Source organism: Trichomycterus rosablanca, chromosome 5 (genome assembly GCF_030014385.1).
Source record: "Trichomycterus rosablanca isolate fTriRos1 chromosome 5, fTriRos1.hap1, whole genome shotgun sequence".
Lineage (NCBI taxonomy): Eukaryota > Metazoa > Chordata > Actinopteri > Siluriformes > Trichomycteridae > Trichomycterus > Trichomycterus rosablanca.
Window position 1 is genome coordinate 30,790,334 of NC_085992.1, and position 12,086 is coordinate 30,802,419.

General features: G+C 35.7%; 2 protein-coding genes across 2 annotated transcripts in view; one reads left to right on the top strand and one right to left on the bottom strand.

Annotated features, from left to right (window-relative positions):
• Positions 1-745: 745 nt before the first annotated feature.
• Positions 746-9,752, bottom strand: plek (pleckstrin). The gene is made up of 9 exons (XM_062995047.1): positions 9,641-9,752; positions 7,796-7,951; positions 7,522-7,706; positions 5,791-5,882; positions 5,083-5,267; positions 2,560-2,664; positions 1,501-1,584; positions 1,351-1,423; positions 746-1,163 (listed from the first exon to the last, which is right to left on the bottom strand). The coding sequence occupies exons 1-9, from the start codon at positions 9,680-9,682 to the stop codon at positions 1,024-1,026; spliced, it is 1,062 nt and encodes a 353-aa protein (XP_062851117.1). The 5' UTR covers positions 9,683-9,752; the 3' UTR covers positions 746-1,023.
• A 1,803-nt stretch (positions 9,753-11,555) lies between these two features.
• ppp3r1a (protein phosphatase 3, regulatory subunit B, alpha a) overlaps positions 11,556-12,086 on the top strand; it is a 34,435-nt gene continuing 33,904 nt past the window's right edge. Inside the window, exon 1 of the mRNA XM_062996354.1 lies at positions 11,556-11,650. Within this exon, the coding sequence (XP_062852424.1) occupies positions 11,556-11,650 (95 nt within the window). The remainder of the gene's footprint in view (positions 11,651-12,086) is intronic.

The window sequence follows — 12,086 nt, forward strand, 5'->3', positions numbered from 1 at the left end:
TCCAAAAGCCAGGGTCTGTCATGGTATGAGGCTGTGTCAGTGCCCTTGGCAAAAGTCATTAACACTTCTGTGATTAATGCAGAAAAGTACATTGAAATCTTAGAGCAACATATGCTGCCTTCAAGGCGTCATCTTTTCCAGGGACGTTCATGCATTTTTCAACAAGACAATGCAAAACCACATGCTGCACACATTACAAAGGCATGGCTGCAGAAGAAGAGGGTATGGGTACTGGACTGGCCTGCCCTCGGTCCTGACCTGTCCCCTATAGAGAATTTTAAAAAGAAAAATGCGACAATGACGACCCCGTACTGTTGCACATCTTAAGACGTGTTTGCAGGAAGAATGGGACAAAACAAAAGCTGAAACACTAAATCGTATCCTCAGTGCCAAAATGTCTTCGAAATGTGGTGAAAAGGAATGCCAACATTACAAAGTGGTAAATGCTTTACTGTCCCAACTTTTTTTGGAATGTGTTGCAGGCGTGAAATGCAGGAATGGATGTTTAATACATGAAATAGTTGAGAAGATAAAACATGAAATATCTCAGGTTCATCCTGTCTGCAATCAAATAAAAGTCAAAGTAAATGTGAGAAACTCTTTTATTATGTTTATTATTTGCATTTTCCATGCTGTCCCAACTTTTTCTGATTTGGGGTTGTATTAAGCAAAGAATGACAATAACCACAATAACAAAGATGCTAATGGTTATAAGATGTTAAATAATTTTGTTCTTTAAAGAAATTATATTATGTTTTACAAACAAGAGTAAAGTTTTCTTTTGATATGATCACATCAGTTTTATGTTCTAAAATATTTCAATGTAACATGCAAATACAGAATGAGAAATAATTTTTCAAAGCACTGTAGTATGGATAAAATACATTAAGTTCAAACATTCTGAAGCCTCATATCCTTATTGTTTCAAAACAATTAAATATTCTTGTCAACAGTGAAAAAATAACTATAAAAGCAAAATATTTCATCAGGGTTGTCTTTGTCTTTCCAGTAATGTTAAAGCATTCATTTTCCAGACTTTGCCACTGCTTGAATGGCTTTGATCCAGTCATTACGTTCCTCATCTGTAGCTGCCTGCATGTAGTAGTGTGTCTCATCTGAAGTGATGATCTCAAAAAGATTTCCATTCACTTCGTTCTTCTTAGCTACAACAATTAAACTCAGTTAATGCTTTTGTCTTCATTTTTGTTTACACATGTACATTTCACACATATGCGTCACTGTCAGTGATTCATCATATATTGCAACATCTTCCCATCAAAACTGCTATTTTATTTCATCATGTTGTAATAATCAATGACTAATGACAAGTCATATAGGTTGGTCTCTTACCATCAGGTACATAATCCACTGCTGTCACAACAGATCCACGCAAGTGAATTGAGCCAAGAGGATCCTCCTCACCCTTATGAAATAAGGTTAACGCAGTGTTACAATGAGTTTAGAAATTACATATTTATCTACTGACTGAACCTTGCTTACCCTAGTTGGATCATAATAGTGGAGATATGCAGGATTATCCCTCAGGATGAATTTCCTCACCTTCCAGTTTTTTCGCCTGTGGCCCTTATGGAGAAAAAAGACTTTTTAAAAAAGATCTAAATCTACAGATCTAGCTAGTAGTATTAAAATAAGTTGGCATTGCTTGATGTATCAATATACATCTAAAAAATTTAATCATGCCATCAAATTTTACAAATATAAAACAATGTACATAGTAGTATATTGTTAAAAATGTTTTTGGTATTCCAAAGCTTAAAAAAATGCCTGGTATCATGGTTTAATTGAAAAATTAATTGAAAAACCATGTTCAAAGCCAATAAACAGCAACTTGGTCAACTTTTAATAATCAGAAATAAAGCCTTAAACAAATAACTAACCGTCTCTCACTTCACTCACTCACTGTCTTAACCGCTCATCCAATTAGGGTCGAGGGGGGGTGCTGGAGCCTATCCCAGCTTTTCAATGGCCGCAAAGGCACACAGTAACACCTTGGATGGGGCGCCAGTCCATCTCAGAGCAGACACACATATACACACACCCATTCACCTATAGGGCAATTCAGTGTCTCCAATTAACCTGACTGCATGTTTTTGGACTGTGGGAGGAAACCGGAGCTCCCGGAGGAAACCCACACAGACACGGGGAGAACATGCAAACTCCGCACAGAAAGGACCAGAACCGCCCCGCCTGGGGATCTAACCCAGGACCTTCTTGCTGTGAGGCAATAGTGCTACCCACCGAGCCACCGTGCCGCCCTAAGAACTAACAGTGAATGCAAAATACATCAAATATATTTTAATAAAAACATATTAAATGTGTCGTATGGTTGACCTATTTTATGTTGCCAAGAGGCAGCAGGTTAATCTGTAAGCCAGGTGGAAGTTCGACTTCCCTTTTGTGCTTGGGTATTTCTCCTGTACAGGAATGTTAATTAAAACCTTAACAAAGTAGCCAATACCAGTCAGAAACATTCACTACTGGTTTTCTCTACAGATTGTTTTAATATCTATAAGAATATCCAAGAGGTAAGCCACTTACTTGTTTTACCAGACAGCCCTGTCGCACTATGGCTCCTCTAAACTCTTCCTTCATGACCACATCCTCGTCACTGGAATAGCCTTCACAGAAGAAGCCACTATCAGCCTGCATAAAGATAATCAATGTTGTCTCTTTGACATTTAAAATGGCAGTTTACACTTTTCATGCATGAATGGCCCAGTACACATACAACAGGTCTGGTGGAAGTATCAGCAAAATTTTTATATGGTGTGTTCACTGTCTGGATGGGAAGGGGTGTGATGGAGGCCACAGCTCTGGAAAAGAAGCTGTTCCTTAACCTGTTTGTGCGTGTTCTTATTGTCCTTAATCGTTTGCCTGAAGGTAGCAGTTGAAATAGTGTGTGTCCATGTGTGGGTTGTGTTAAATGATGCTGTTGATGCTGCTAGCCTTATTCCACATTACAACTCATTACTGGATAGTGACCCTCACAATAATAGACATTTCTCCTGATCATCTAATACATAAGCTGTAGATAAGACAGGTTATAGAGTTCTACTGAGATGATGCGTAAAATGTCTTATACAGTTACAGTGCTTAGTTCTTATATTTCTTTGCCCCTATAAAATAGTTTGCTTTTTTTATTCCATGTGTTTTTAAAAATATACAACTTGTTTTGTTCTTTAAACATAAAGCGACTTAAAGTATTGTTAGATTATTGTTTTTAAATTTGTGTAAGGAAGATATGTATTGTCATTTTACTTTTGTGTCAGCCTGTAGTCTAAGCCACAAGCAAGAGGCTTTATGTTCAATAATGTTACATAAATCTTTCTTTGATATGTCACACTGTCATGAATCCAGCCTCATGTTTACGTGCTACGCCCCTCTCTCCAGGAGCAAATGTTGGAGAGGTTTGTTTTTAGGGGCAAGATAACGCCCCATCACTGTGATTGGTCCCCGGCTAATTAGCCACAGCTAAACCTTGTTGAGGGCTAATGTTCTGTGGATATAAGGAAGAAGCTGGGGAACATTTGTTGGAGACTATTTTGAATGTCTACTCTGGTTGGTCCTTGTTTGCTTTTGCCTGTGACTCTGTGGGTTCAGTTCGGTTCTGTTTTGTTTACTCTTGTTAGTCAGTTCTTGCTCCTGTTAGTCAGTCCATGTTCTGTTTGTCTCAGTCTTGTTCTTGTTTAGTCTTGGTTCTGTTTCTCTTATTTGTGTTTGGTTTAGGATTCATGTTTAGCTTTAGCTTAGTTCATGTATGTTTAGATTAGCATTTAGCTTAGAGATTAGCATTAGCATTGTGTGTTTAGCTTAGTTAGCATTTAGCATAGGTCTGATGTTAGTTTATCTTGTCTTTATTATTCTGTCTTGTCTTTATTATTAAACCTAGTTAAAACGTCTCTGCGTGTGTGTCTTGTCCTAGCCCTAAAATGTTACACACACTTAGATTTAGTGTAGTAATATTTCTGTAAAAATACTGAATACCTGAATTTCTCCATATTTTGTTAACAAAATGTGTTAAATCAAGCAACATTATGTTGCAAAAATGGCCTTTCGCATGTTCCAAATTAAGATGTTAGATGGTTTCTTTTCCTGTTTAAAGTGTGCAGCTGGAAGACAAGTGTTACAATCAGCAGAAATCTTTCAGCGCAAAGTTCAAGACTCAATTGCCCAATTGCAGTCTCTTTGTTTATGTTTATGAGTAAAATGAATAAGAGACAAAAAATGTCTTAACCCCTTTTGTGTGTGATCTGTTTCTATTGGTTTTTTTCTCTCTGCAAAACGTCAAAAAAGCTTTAAAAAGCAATAAAAAATTTAAGAGATGAGGGCAGTATTGTGAAATAAAATTCAATTAGGTTCACCTAAATAATGTGTTTAGGTTTTTAACCCATTTTGTATTATTTTAAATACTTTTAGTACATAAACCCACTTTAAATGTACACACAATGTCTATAGACTTTGTACTTTAAGCATAAACAACGATATGTAAAGAAAACAAACAAACTACAATTCACATGTCGGGAAAAGTTGGGACATTTTGTAAAATACAATAAAAACAAGCATTTGAGATTGTTAATTCTCTTGAACCTTATAAAATATATAAAATAGAAACTTTATCAAATGAAAGGTGCTTCTTTTTCCTGACAAACGTATTTTTGAAGAATTTTAAACTGAGTTTATCAGAGGGTCTAACTACTTTTCCCTCATTTACCTACAATCCCTATTTTTGGAAAAGTTGGGCTATTTTGTAAAACCCTGGATCCCTGTGATGATGGGCTAATGCCCCATCCGACCACCTACTTATATAATATACTATATGTATTTTCTTAAGTACATGTAAATTGTAAGTGACTAGATATTGGACACCCAGCAATGCCATTAAAAAATAAAGGCAATAATATAATAAGTATTCTGGTCTTAAAGAAATATCTGCCTGGATGTGTTGCTAAGATGGTAGTTGGATTACTTGCCAGTAAGATCTACTTTGACATTGATCATTTTGACTTAAAGTGAATATATACTACATTACCAGTAACTGTACTTTACAGTTAGTTCACTTACAAAGTAGTAAAGAGCATCTGGCTGGTCCAGGAAAGTCGATTCTGCAATTCCCTCTGAGGCATTTTTTGATAAGTCTCCAGCGGGTTGCAAAAATCCCTCACTCAGTAGCCCTGAGGCCAGTATTATACCCTCTTGCCGGTTCTTTACCTTCCCCTGAGAAATAAGCCAGTCAATCACTGTGTCACCTGCCATGAGAAACAAACAATAGGAGAAACAGGCCGAACAGCATAGCAAAACTGTTATAATTTAATATAATGACTTTATGCTAAAGCAATAATTTGCAATGAATTGACCATAATCTACACACTGGTGAAATTGAGTCATCTCATTTGATTTAGAATTTGATGCCTATATTACGCTCAAAGTTGGGACAAAAGTATGTTTACCACTTTGTTAGTTTATTTCTCCTGTTAATTACAGTTTTAATAGAAACTGTCGTTTGTAGAGCTTATCATGGTAACTCCTAGTACCATGTAATTTTGACCTAAAGGGTTAGGTTTGTTGACTACAGTTCAGAATAAGAATGTAAAATAATGTATGTGGTGGCATCATGCCTTTTTCCACAGATGAAGTCACTGGAAGGAACAGGAAGTATCAATTATTTTTCCAATTCCTAAAAATAGCTAACCCATCATAACCCAACCCACCATATCTAACCTAAAAATAACAAATGGTATGACAAAACTAGTGTTTACTAATGAATCATACCAGTAAAGCAGTGGCTGTAGAGCTTCTTCTCCTTTTCCAACTTCATCTCTTTAACCCCTGTGTCTTGGTCCTTCATCAAAACATACAGCTCACTTTAAGAGAACACACAGCAAGTATTGTGTAATCACTAAACATGAATAGACCATCACATGCTTATTTATGGGCTTTTGTTAGAGAGGTCATCTGCAGTGCAGTGTAAAAAGTATTTGGGGTTCATACCACAACTTTAAAGAGGCCACAAAACCACTATTTGGTGTTTTACTGCCTTTCAGATATGGACTTACTCACATACTTTAAATCTCACGCACTTGCTGCATAACACAATTGTATCTGAGTTTCAGATCAGTGCACATTTACTTACACTCTTTTGTTGCTAATGACACACACATTTGAAACAATACATTTTAAAAACATGTAACTTTGTATATTTTTGTTACATTTCTGAATTTTTTCGTTTTTAGTTTTTCTATCCACTGCAGATCTTCCAATCATGTCTGTTTAGACACCCAACTGGCCTGTAGCACAGCTGAGATTGAAATCCGAACATTTAAATATTTTTAAAAGTATTGCAGTGTTGATTGTGGTCCTTTGTCATGCAGGAATGGATGTATATTAACAAATGAAATGAAATTGACCAGACAAAACTTTAGATATTTTGGGTTCATACTGCCTGCAATGAAATAAAGGCCAAAGTTTTGTTTTTGCATTTTTCATAATGTCCTTTTTTTTTTTCGGGTTGTACATCACAGTTGAAAGTTCACCCACTAAGCTACTCATTAAGGTATACATTTAACTTTAGTCTGTAAGCAAATGCTGCATAAAGATACCACCTATGTCTACTCATTTGTGTATGTAGTTTATTCAATAAAACATAACACCTTACTATCCTTACAACTAAAGAAAAATGATTTCTTTAAGGTTTTGATATTGGCAGTATTGAATAAATGTTTTTTATGTTTCTAAGCATGCTCATTTTAGTTACTCTGAGTGCAACCATGTTAGGTGACCAATGATAAAACCCACACATTCACTTCTCTAAAGCTTCTTTCAGTTCTCATTTGTCTTACAATTTTAGTCATTATTTTTAAAATGTAACATGCATCAATACTCAAGACAAATTGCACATTTCTAAACTGTTATACTTTGTTATGCTACTTAATTGAACATTTCAGAACTAGAAGCATTTTGATAGTAAGTAAAATTCTTAAAACAGTCAAAAAGTTTTTGCAAGCTATGACACCTATAAAATGTGGTTACTAATTACTGACTTAGTGCGGTCACCAAACGTTAACACGTTTGATATGCCACAATTACTACTAATTTATGCTCTATCACTTTGATTACTCAAACTTTTAAAAAATTCAGGATCCACCTCTTGCATTTTGAAGAAGTGCTGTGCTACATTTAAGTAGAAATATAATTTTTAAGTAACATCAAGTCAGATGATATAATAAAATATTTTTGCTAATAGGAAACAGTTAATGTGTGATGGTTTTAAATTAAACAAACTAACGCTCCCTTTATTAGTAATTAAATAAATAAAATAAATAATACTATTGAATTTTATTTGTTGTGTGATATAAATCAAAATTGTTAAAAAATTAAAATTTGTTTAAAACAACCCAGAGCCCAGACTAACATCCTCCAGCAATAACATTAAATGATATATAATTAAACTTTAGCTTTCTATATTCAACCAAGTCCTTGATTTATAGAACTTTTAGATCATACCTTAGATTAACCTTCTCAGGCAGCCGTATAGACCTCCTTGTAGACTTCCTGGCAAATTTCTTGCCTCCCTGCAGACATGTAATAGCTCTCTTGATGTCTTTGAGCCATGCCTCCCTCTCCTCCAGGTGAGTTGCTTGAAAGTAATGGTCCTGCTTCTTTTTGACTAAGCTCACCTTGAACACTAACTGTTAAAGAGAAAGAGCACAAATATCAATACCAGTATCCAACTGTGAGCCTGTGTTAATATCATTCACGTGTGTGTAGATTGCATCACCGTTCTTTTGCTGAAGTCTTGGCATGAATTGGTCAATACAGCATCTTTTAATGGAATCATTCCCTTTGGACTGCTGTCTGTCTTCTTTTTGTAAAACTCTATTCCATCGTCTGCTAACACCACCCACACCACCTTCCATGAATTCAACACAGTGCCCTAAAAGTAATATTAACAAAAACATTAGTGAAAAAACAAGCAGTATCAAAATATTTACAAAACCGAAACGTTTGCAGTGAAGTATTAAAAATGGAGAAATAACAATAGGGAACTATACCAATGAAGAACACAAAAAGAGACAATATTAAATGCAATGGTAGTTTCTATTTACAGTAGGTACTTATATTGTTATTTAGTTGTCTTTGAACAAAAATAAAACATTGGGACAAATATTCATGTTACACCATATTGAAACATTTTGCTGATACACAGGTGAATTGGTAACAGGTGAGGGTAACATGACTGGGTATAAAAGATGGATCCAATGTAGGCTCAGTCTTAGCAAGTAAAGATGGGTGAAAGAACATCACAACTGTTAATCATTTTAAAAAGAAAATTTCTTAATGAACATTGCAATTTTTTAAGTCTTTCATCATCTGCTGTACGTAATGTTGTGAAAAGACTCTAGTGAAGAATGCAGAATCTTCTTGCTGTGAAGCAACAGTGCTACCCACCAAGCCACCGTGCTGCCCTTTGGAAAAAGTAAGTCACCTAACACAGTCCACAGCTGCATCAAGAAATGCAGCCAACCGAAAACTCTATTGCATAAAGAGAAAACCACACAACAAGTCTACATTCCAAAAAAGCTGCCAAGTCCTTACCACCTCAGATGGACCAAATGACAGTGGAATGTGGACTGTTTTTAGATTTACAGTCAACATTTTTGAGTGTATTCCAGGCATCAAATTCTGAAGTTATGTATATCTACAAAATACAACTATGTTCCAGCTTTCCCAGAAATTGACTTTGTATTTAATTCAGCGATTTAATGAGCAGGGCCACTCGTAGCCTCCAGAACAGCCCACTCTCAACAATACTTTCATATAAATACTGAACAATTTGTGGTGGAATGTTAAACAATATTTTTTAGAAAGAAATGTTAAGCTGTAGATCTGCTTTAAAGTCAACTTTCACCATGGCAGTAAAAGATGTTTGACTTTATCCTGTTTGACAAACCTTGTCTTGAATAATTTTAACAGTAAGTATAAATGCATTATCATTGTGAAATATTGGAATGTCATTAAGAGTATATTATAGCTGGCATTGTTAAATTTGCTTAATATTTTTCAGCAAATCAAACAACCAAACTAATTTTCACCCAGTTCTGCCCATTGTCAAGCTGTACTCAATAGCTGGCAGCAGACATAATGAGTTAAGGACCACAAAATGGACTGATATTACTTTTTCCATTGCTGAATGGTCCAGCTTTTATGCTCTTAACACAAATTTCTTGGTAGTTTTCTTGTTAATTCCAGCTTTGTGAAGGTCATGATATAGATTTTTTAAGACTGACTGATAAAAGTGTTCTTTTGCTGTTGTTTTTGTGGATGTACTTTTATTGACCTTAGTAATGCTGTGAATTGCAATCCATGAGCTTTCATTTGTGACCAATGTTTTCTGGAAGTAAGGAAGTTACTGCTGTCGAACATTAACAGTATGTGTGTATTGGAGAAATGGTCTTTCAACCAAGCATTCATGCTGCTCCTACTGTCAAAAGTTATTCTTTAACTATAGCTTTAGCAAATCAAACCAAACAAACATAATGCATGTCTGAAGAACATTAAACTGATTGTGGCTAATTCAGTTATTCAATAATTGAACACAGTTTAGTAAAAAATACACTTGTACCTTTTTCACCAGGTATCCCTCTCTAATGGTGTTGGGCTCCATTGCTGCTGGTTGTGGCTTGATGCTTATCCAGTGTTAAATCTAAAAATGACTGCACTAAGCAGCAGCTTTTGTGTCCTACGCTTGAATGACACATGTACAGTGGAAAAAGGAAGTTGCACTCTCATATGTCACACATGTCTACTGGTTCCTGTGTATTGTCAGTTTTATTATGTAGTTTTACTTTCACATTTTGCTCAGTTTTTTTCTGTTTCTGTCATTTTTTCTGTGACTTAATCTCAGGGTTTTTATTACAATATAATATTATATCATTCATAATATACAATATTCATAATATACAATATTCTTACTCACTCACTTTCTTAACCACTTATCCCATTAGGGTCGCATGCTTTTGGACTGTGGGAGGAAACCGGAGCTCCCAGAGGAAATCCACGCAGACACGGGGGAGAACATGCAAACTCCGCATAGAAAGGACCAGGACCGCCCCGCCTGGGGATCAAACCCAGGACCTTCTTGCTGTGAGGCGACAGTGCTACCCACTGAGCCACCATGCCACCCTATACAATATTCTGTATAATATTGCTTTTTATACTACACCAGTTTGCTTGCTTCATGTGATTGAAGTACTGTTACTTTGTGTAAGATGGGGTACAGTAACTTGGTTATTTGGGTTTTTTAAATATTTTTATTTGTTGCATTGTTTGAGTTCAGGAGGGTTAAATTCCAGGCTGGGTTCACACATACAGAAGGTGCATTGCAAAGTTATCCCAATGGGCTATATTTATCAAAATAGCATGATGGGTTCTTATGCAATGACATTCAAGGGTTTTTTTCTGGATTCTTTCAATCTTTTCACAATATTAATGTACAGTAGATGGGTAAAGACAAATTATTTGCAATCTTGTGTGAAAAAAGTTCTTTTTGAAATGATAGACAGTTCTGTCACAAATCACATTGGTAGTTACCGTACAAAGCTACTTTTAAAGCAATGTGTCAAAAAACAAACTTAATTAAAATGAAATCCTATAATAATAAAGTACATGGAAATTATAAGTGTTTTCCAAAGTGGAACTTTCAGTAAACCACAATTACAAGTGATGAATCGTGCATCCTTAATCTTTAAACTGACAGCCCACTGGACAGTATTAGAACTGAAGGCGCCCCCTTTTGGTCATTGAGATATGTGATGGATAAAACCATTATGAGCCGACAAGGTCAGTATTGTTTCCTTCATTTGGAATTTAAGTGCATGTTTATGCCAGACACTATTATTCCAGTTTATCCCAAAAGTTTTCTGGTGACGCTATTTAAGCCTTTATAAATATGTAAGCAGTTATTATAGTATTAAATACAGTGAAAATTACTAAAAACATACATAGGTAAACAGTTAAAGTAGAGAGATACAATACAAAAAATCTGCAATAGGTTAAAAAGGCCTTTAAAAACTGAAAAAAGCACTGAAAGTCAATTAAACTTTAAAGGAAAATGCTAATTATTTATACAGGTCTCCTGAATTTTGTGAATTACTTGTTAATAATTACGTACAAAACCCCTTGTCTGTTTTAAAACAATGTAATGGAAAGAAAATGAATTTGACAAAAAAACAGAAGCCAGTAAGTATAGTTCTTTACTATAGAAAAAATGTGAACCAAGGTGTGTACTGTTTCCTACACCATCAAAAGACAGGAAGAGTTTTTGTGGCCCCAAAACCACAAGTTTCTGAGAATCAGCAGCTTGTGTGATAGGCAGCTTTAAGCACATTTTAACACTGGTCGCAGAGAAGGCTTCAAGCTGCAGGTTTGACAAAGCAAGTGGCTGTTGGAAAGCTATTGCTAAGATAGCAATAAAAGAGATGCCTTTTGCACCAATGCACCAAAAAATTTTTTGTTTATCTTACAGGGTAGTCGTAAGAATGATTCCACACTGTGGGACAACAGCTGTCAAATGTGGAGAAGGCAATGGTATTGGACAAGTGCTCATGTCCACTGTCAAACACACCTACAATGGGTATGCAGACACTGGATCTGGAGCAATAAAAGGTCAGAATGAAGGTCAACTGGTCCAGTTTTTTCCAGTTTTAAAGATAATATGGATGGCAGGGTACATGTTTGCTCTCATTAGAGATTTTAAGAATAGAGCAGAACATTAACATTTTCAGCAAACGCCTTTATCCAAAGCGACTTACATTACAGTTACAGTCTGAGCAATTAAGGGTTAAGGGCTTTGCTCAAGGGCCCAACAGCAGCAACCTGGTATTGGTGGGGCTTGAACCAGCGACCCTCTGGTCCAGTACCTTAACCACTAGGCTACAGCTGGCCCTAGAACAATCAAGTAGAACTCGATTAGAACAATCAAGCATATTTTTAACTACCTATCTGATGGTGCTGGCCATGTGCATCTCTTTCTGCAAACAATTTACTCATCTTATAATAGACAGCCCACG

Bases quoted from the DNA above. Each gene is read 5' to 3' on its own strand.
- plek (XM_062995047.1), bottom strand. From the start codon at position 9,682: ATGGAGCCCAACACCATTAGAGAGGGATACCTGGTGAAAAAG. The intron at 5,883-7,521 runs GTATGATCTAAA...GTTCTCTTAAAG, and splicing joins CCTGAGAAGGTTAATCTAAG to TGAGCTGTATGTTTTGATGA. The intron at 1,164-1,350 runs GTAAGAGACCAA...TAATTGTTGTAG, and splicing joins AGTGGATTATGTACCTGATG to CTAAGAAGAACGAAGTGAAT.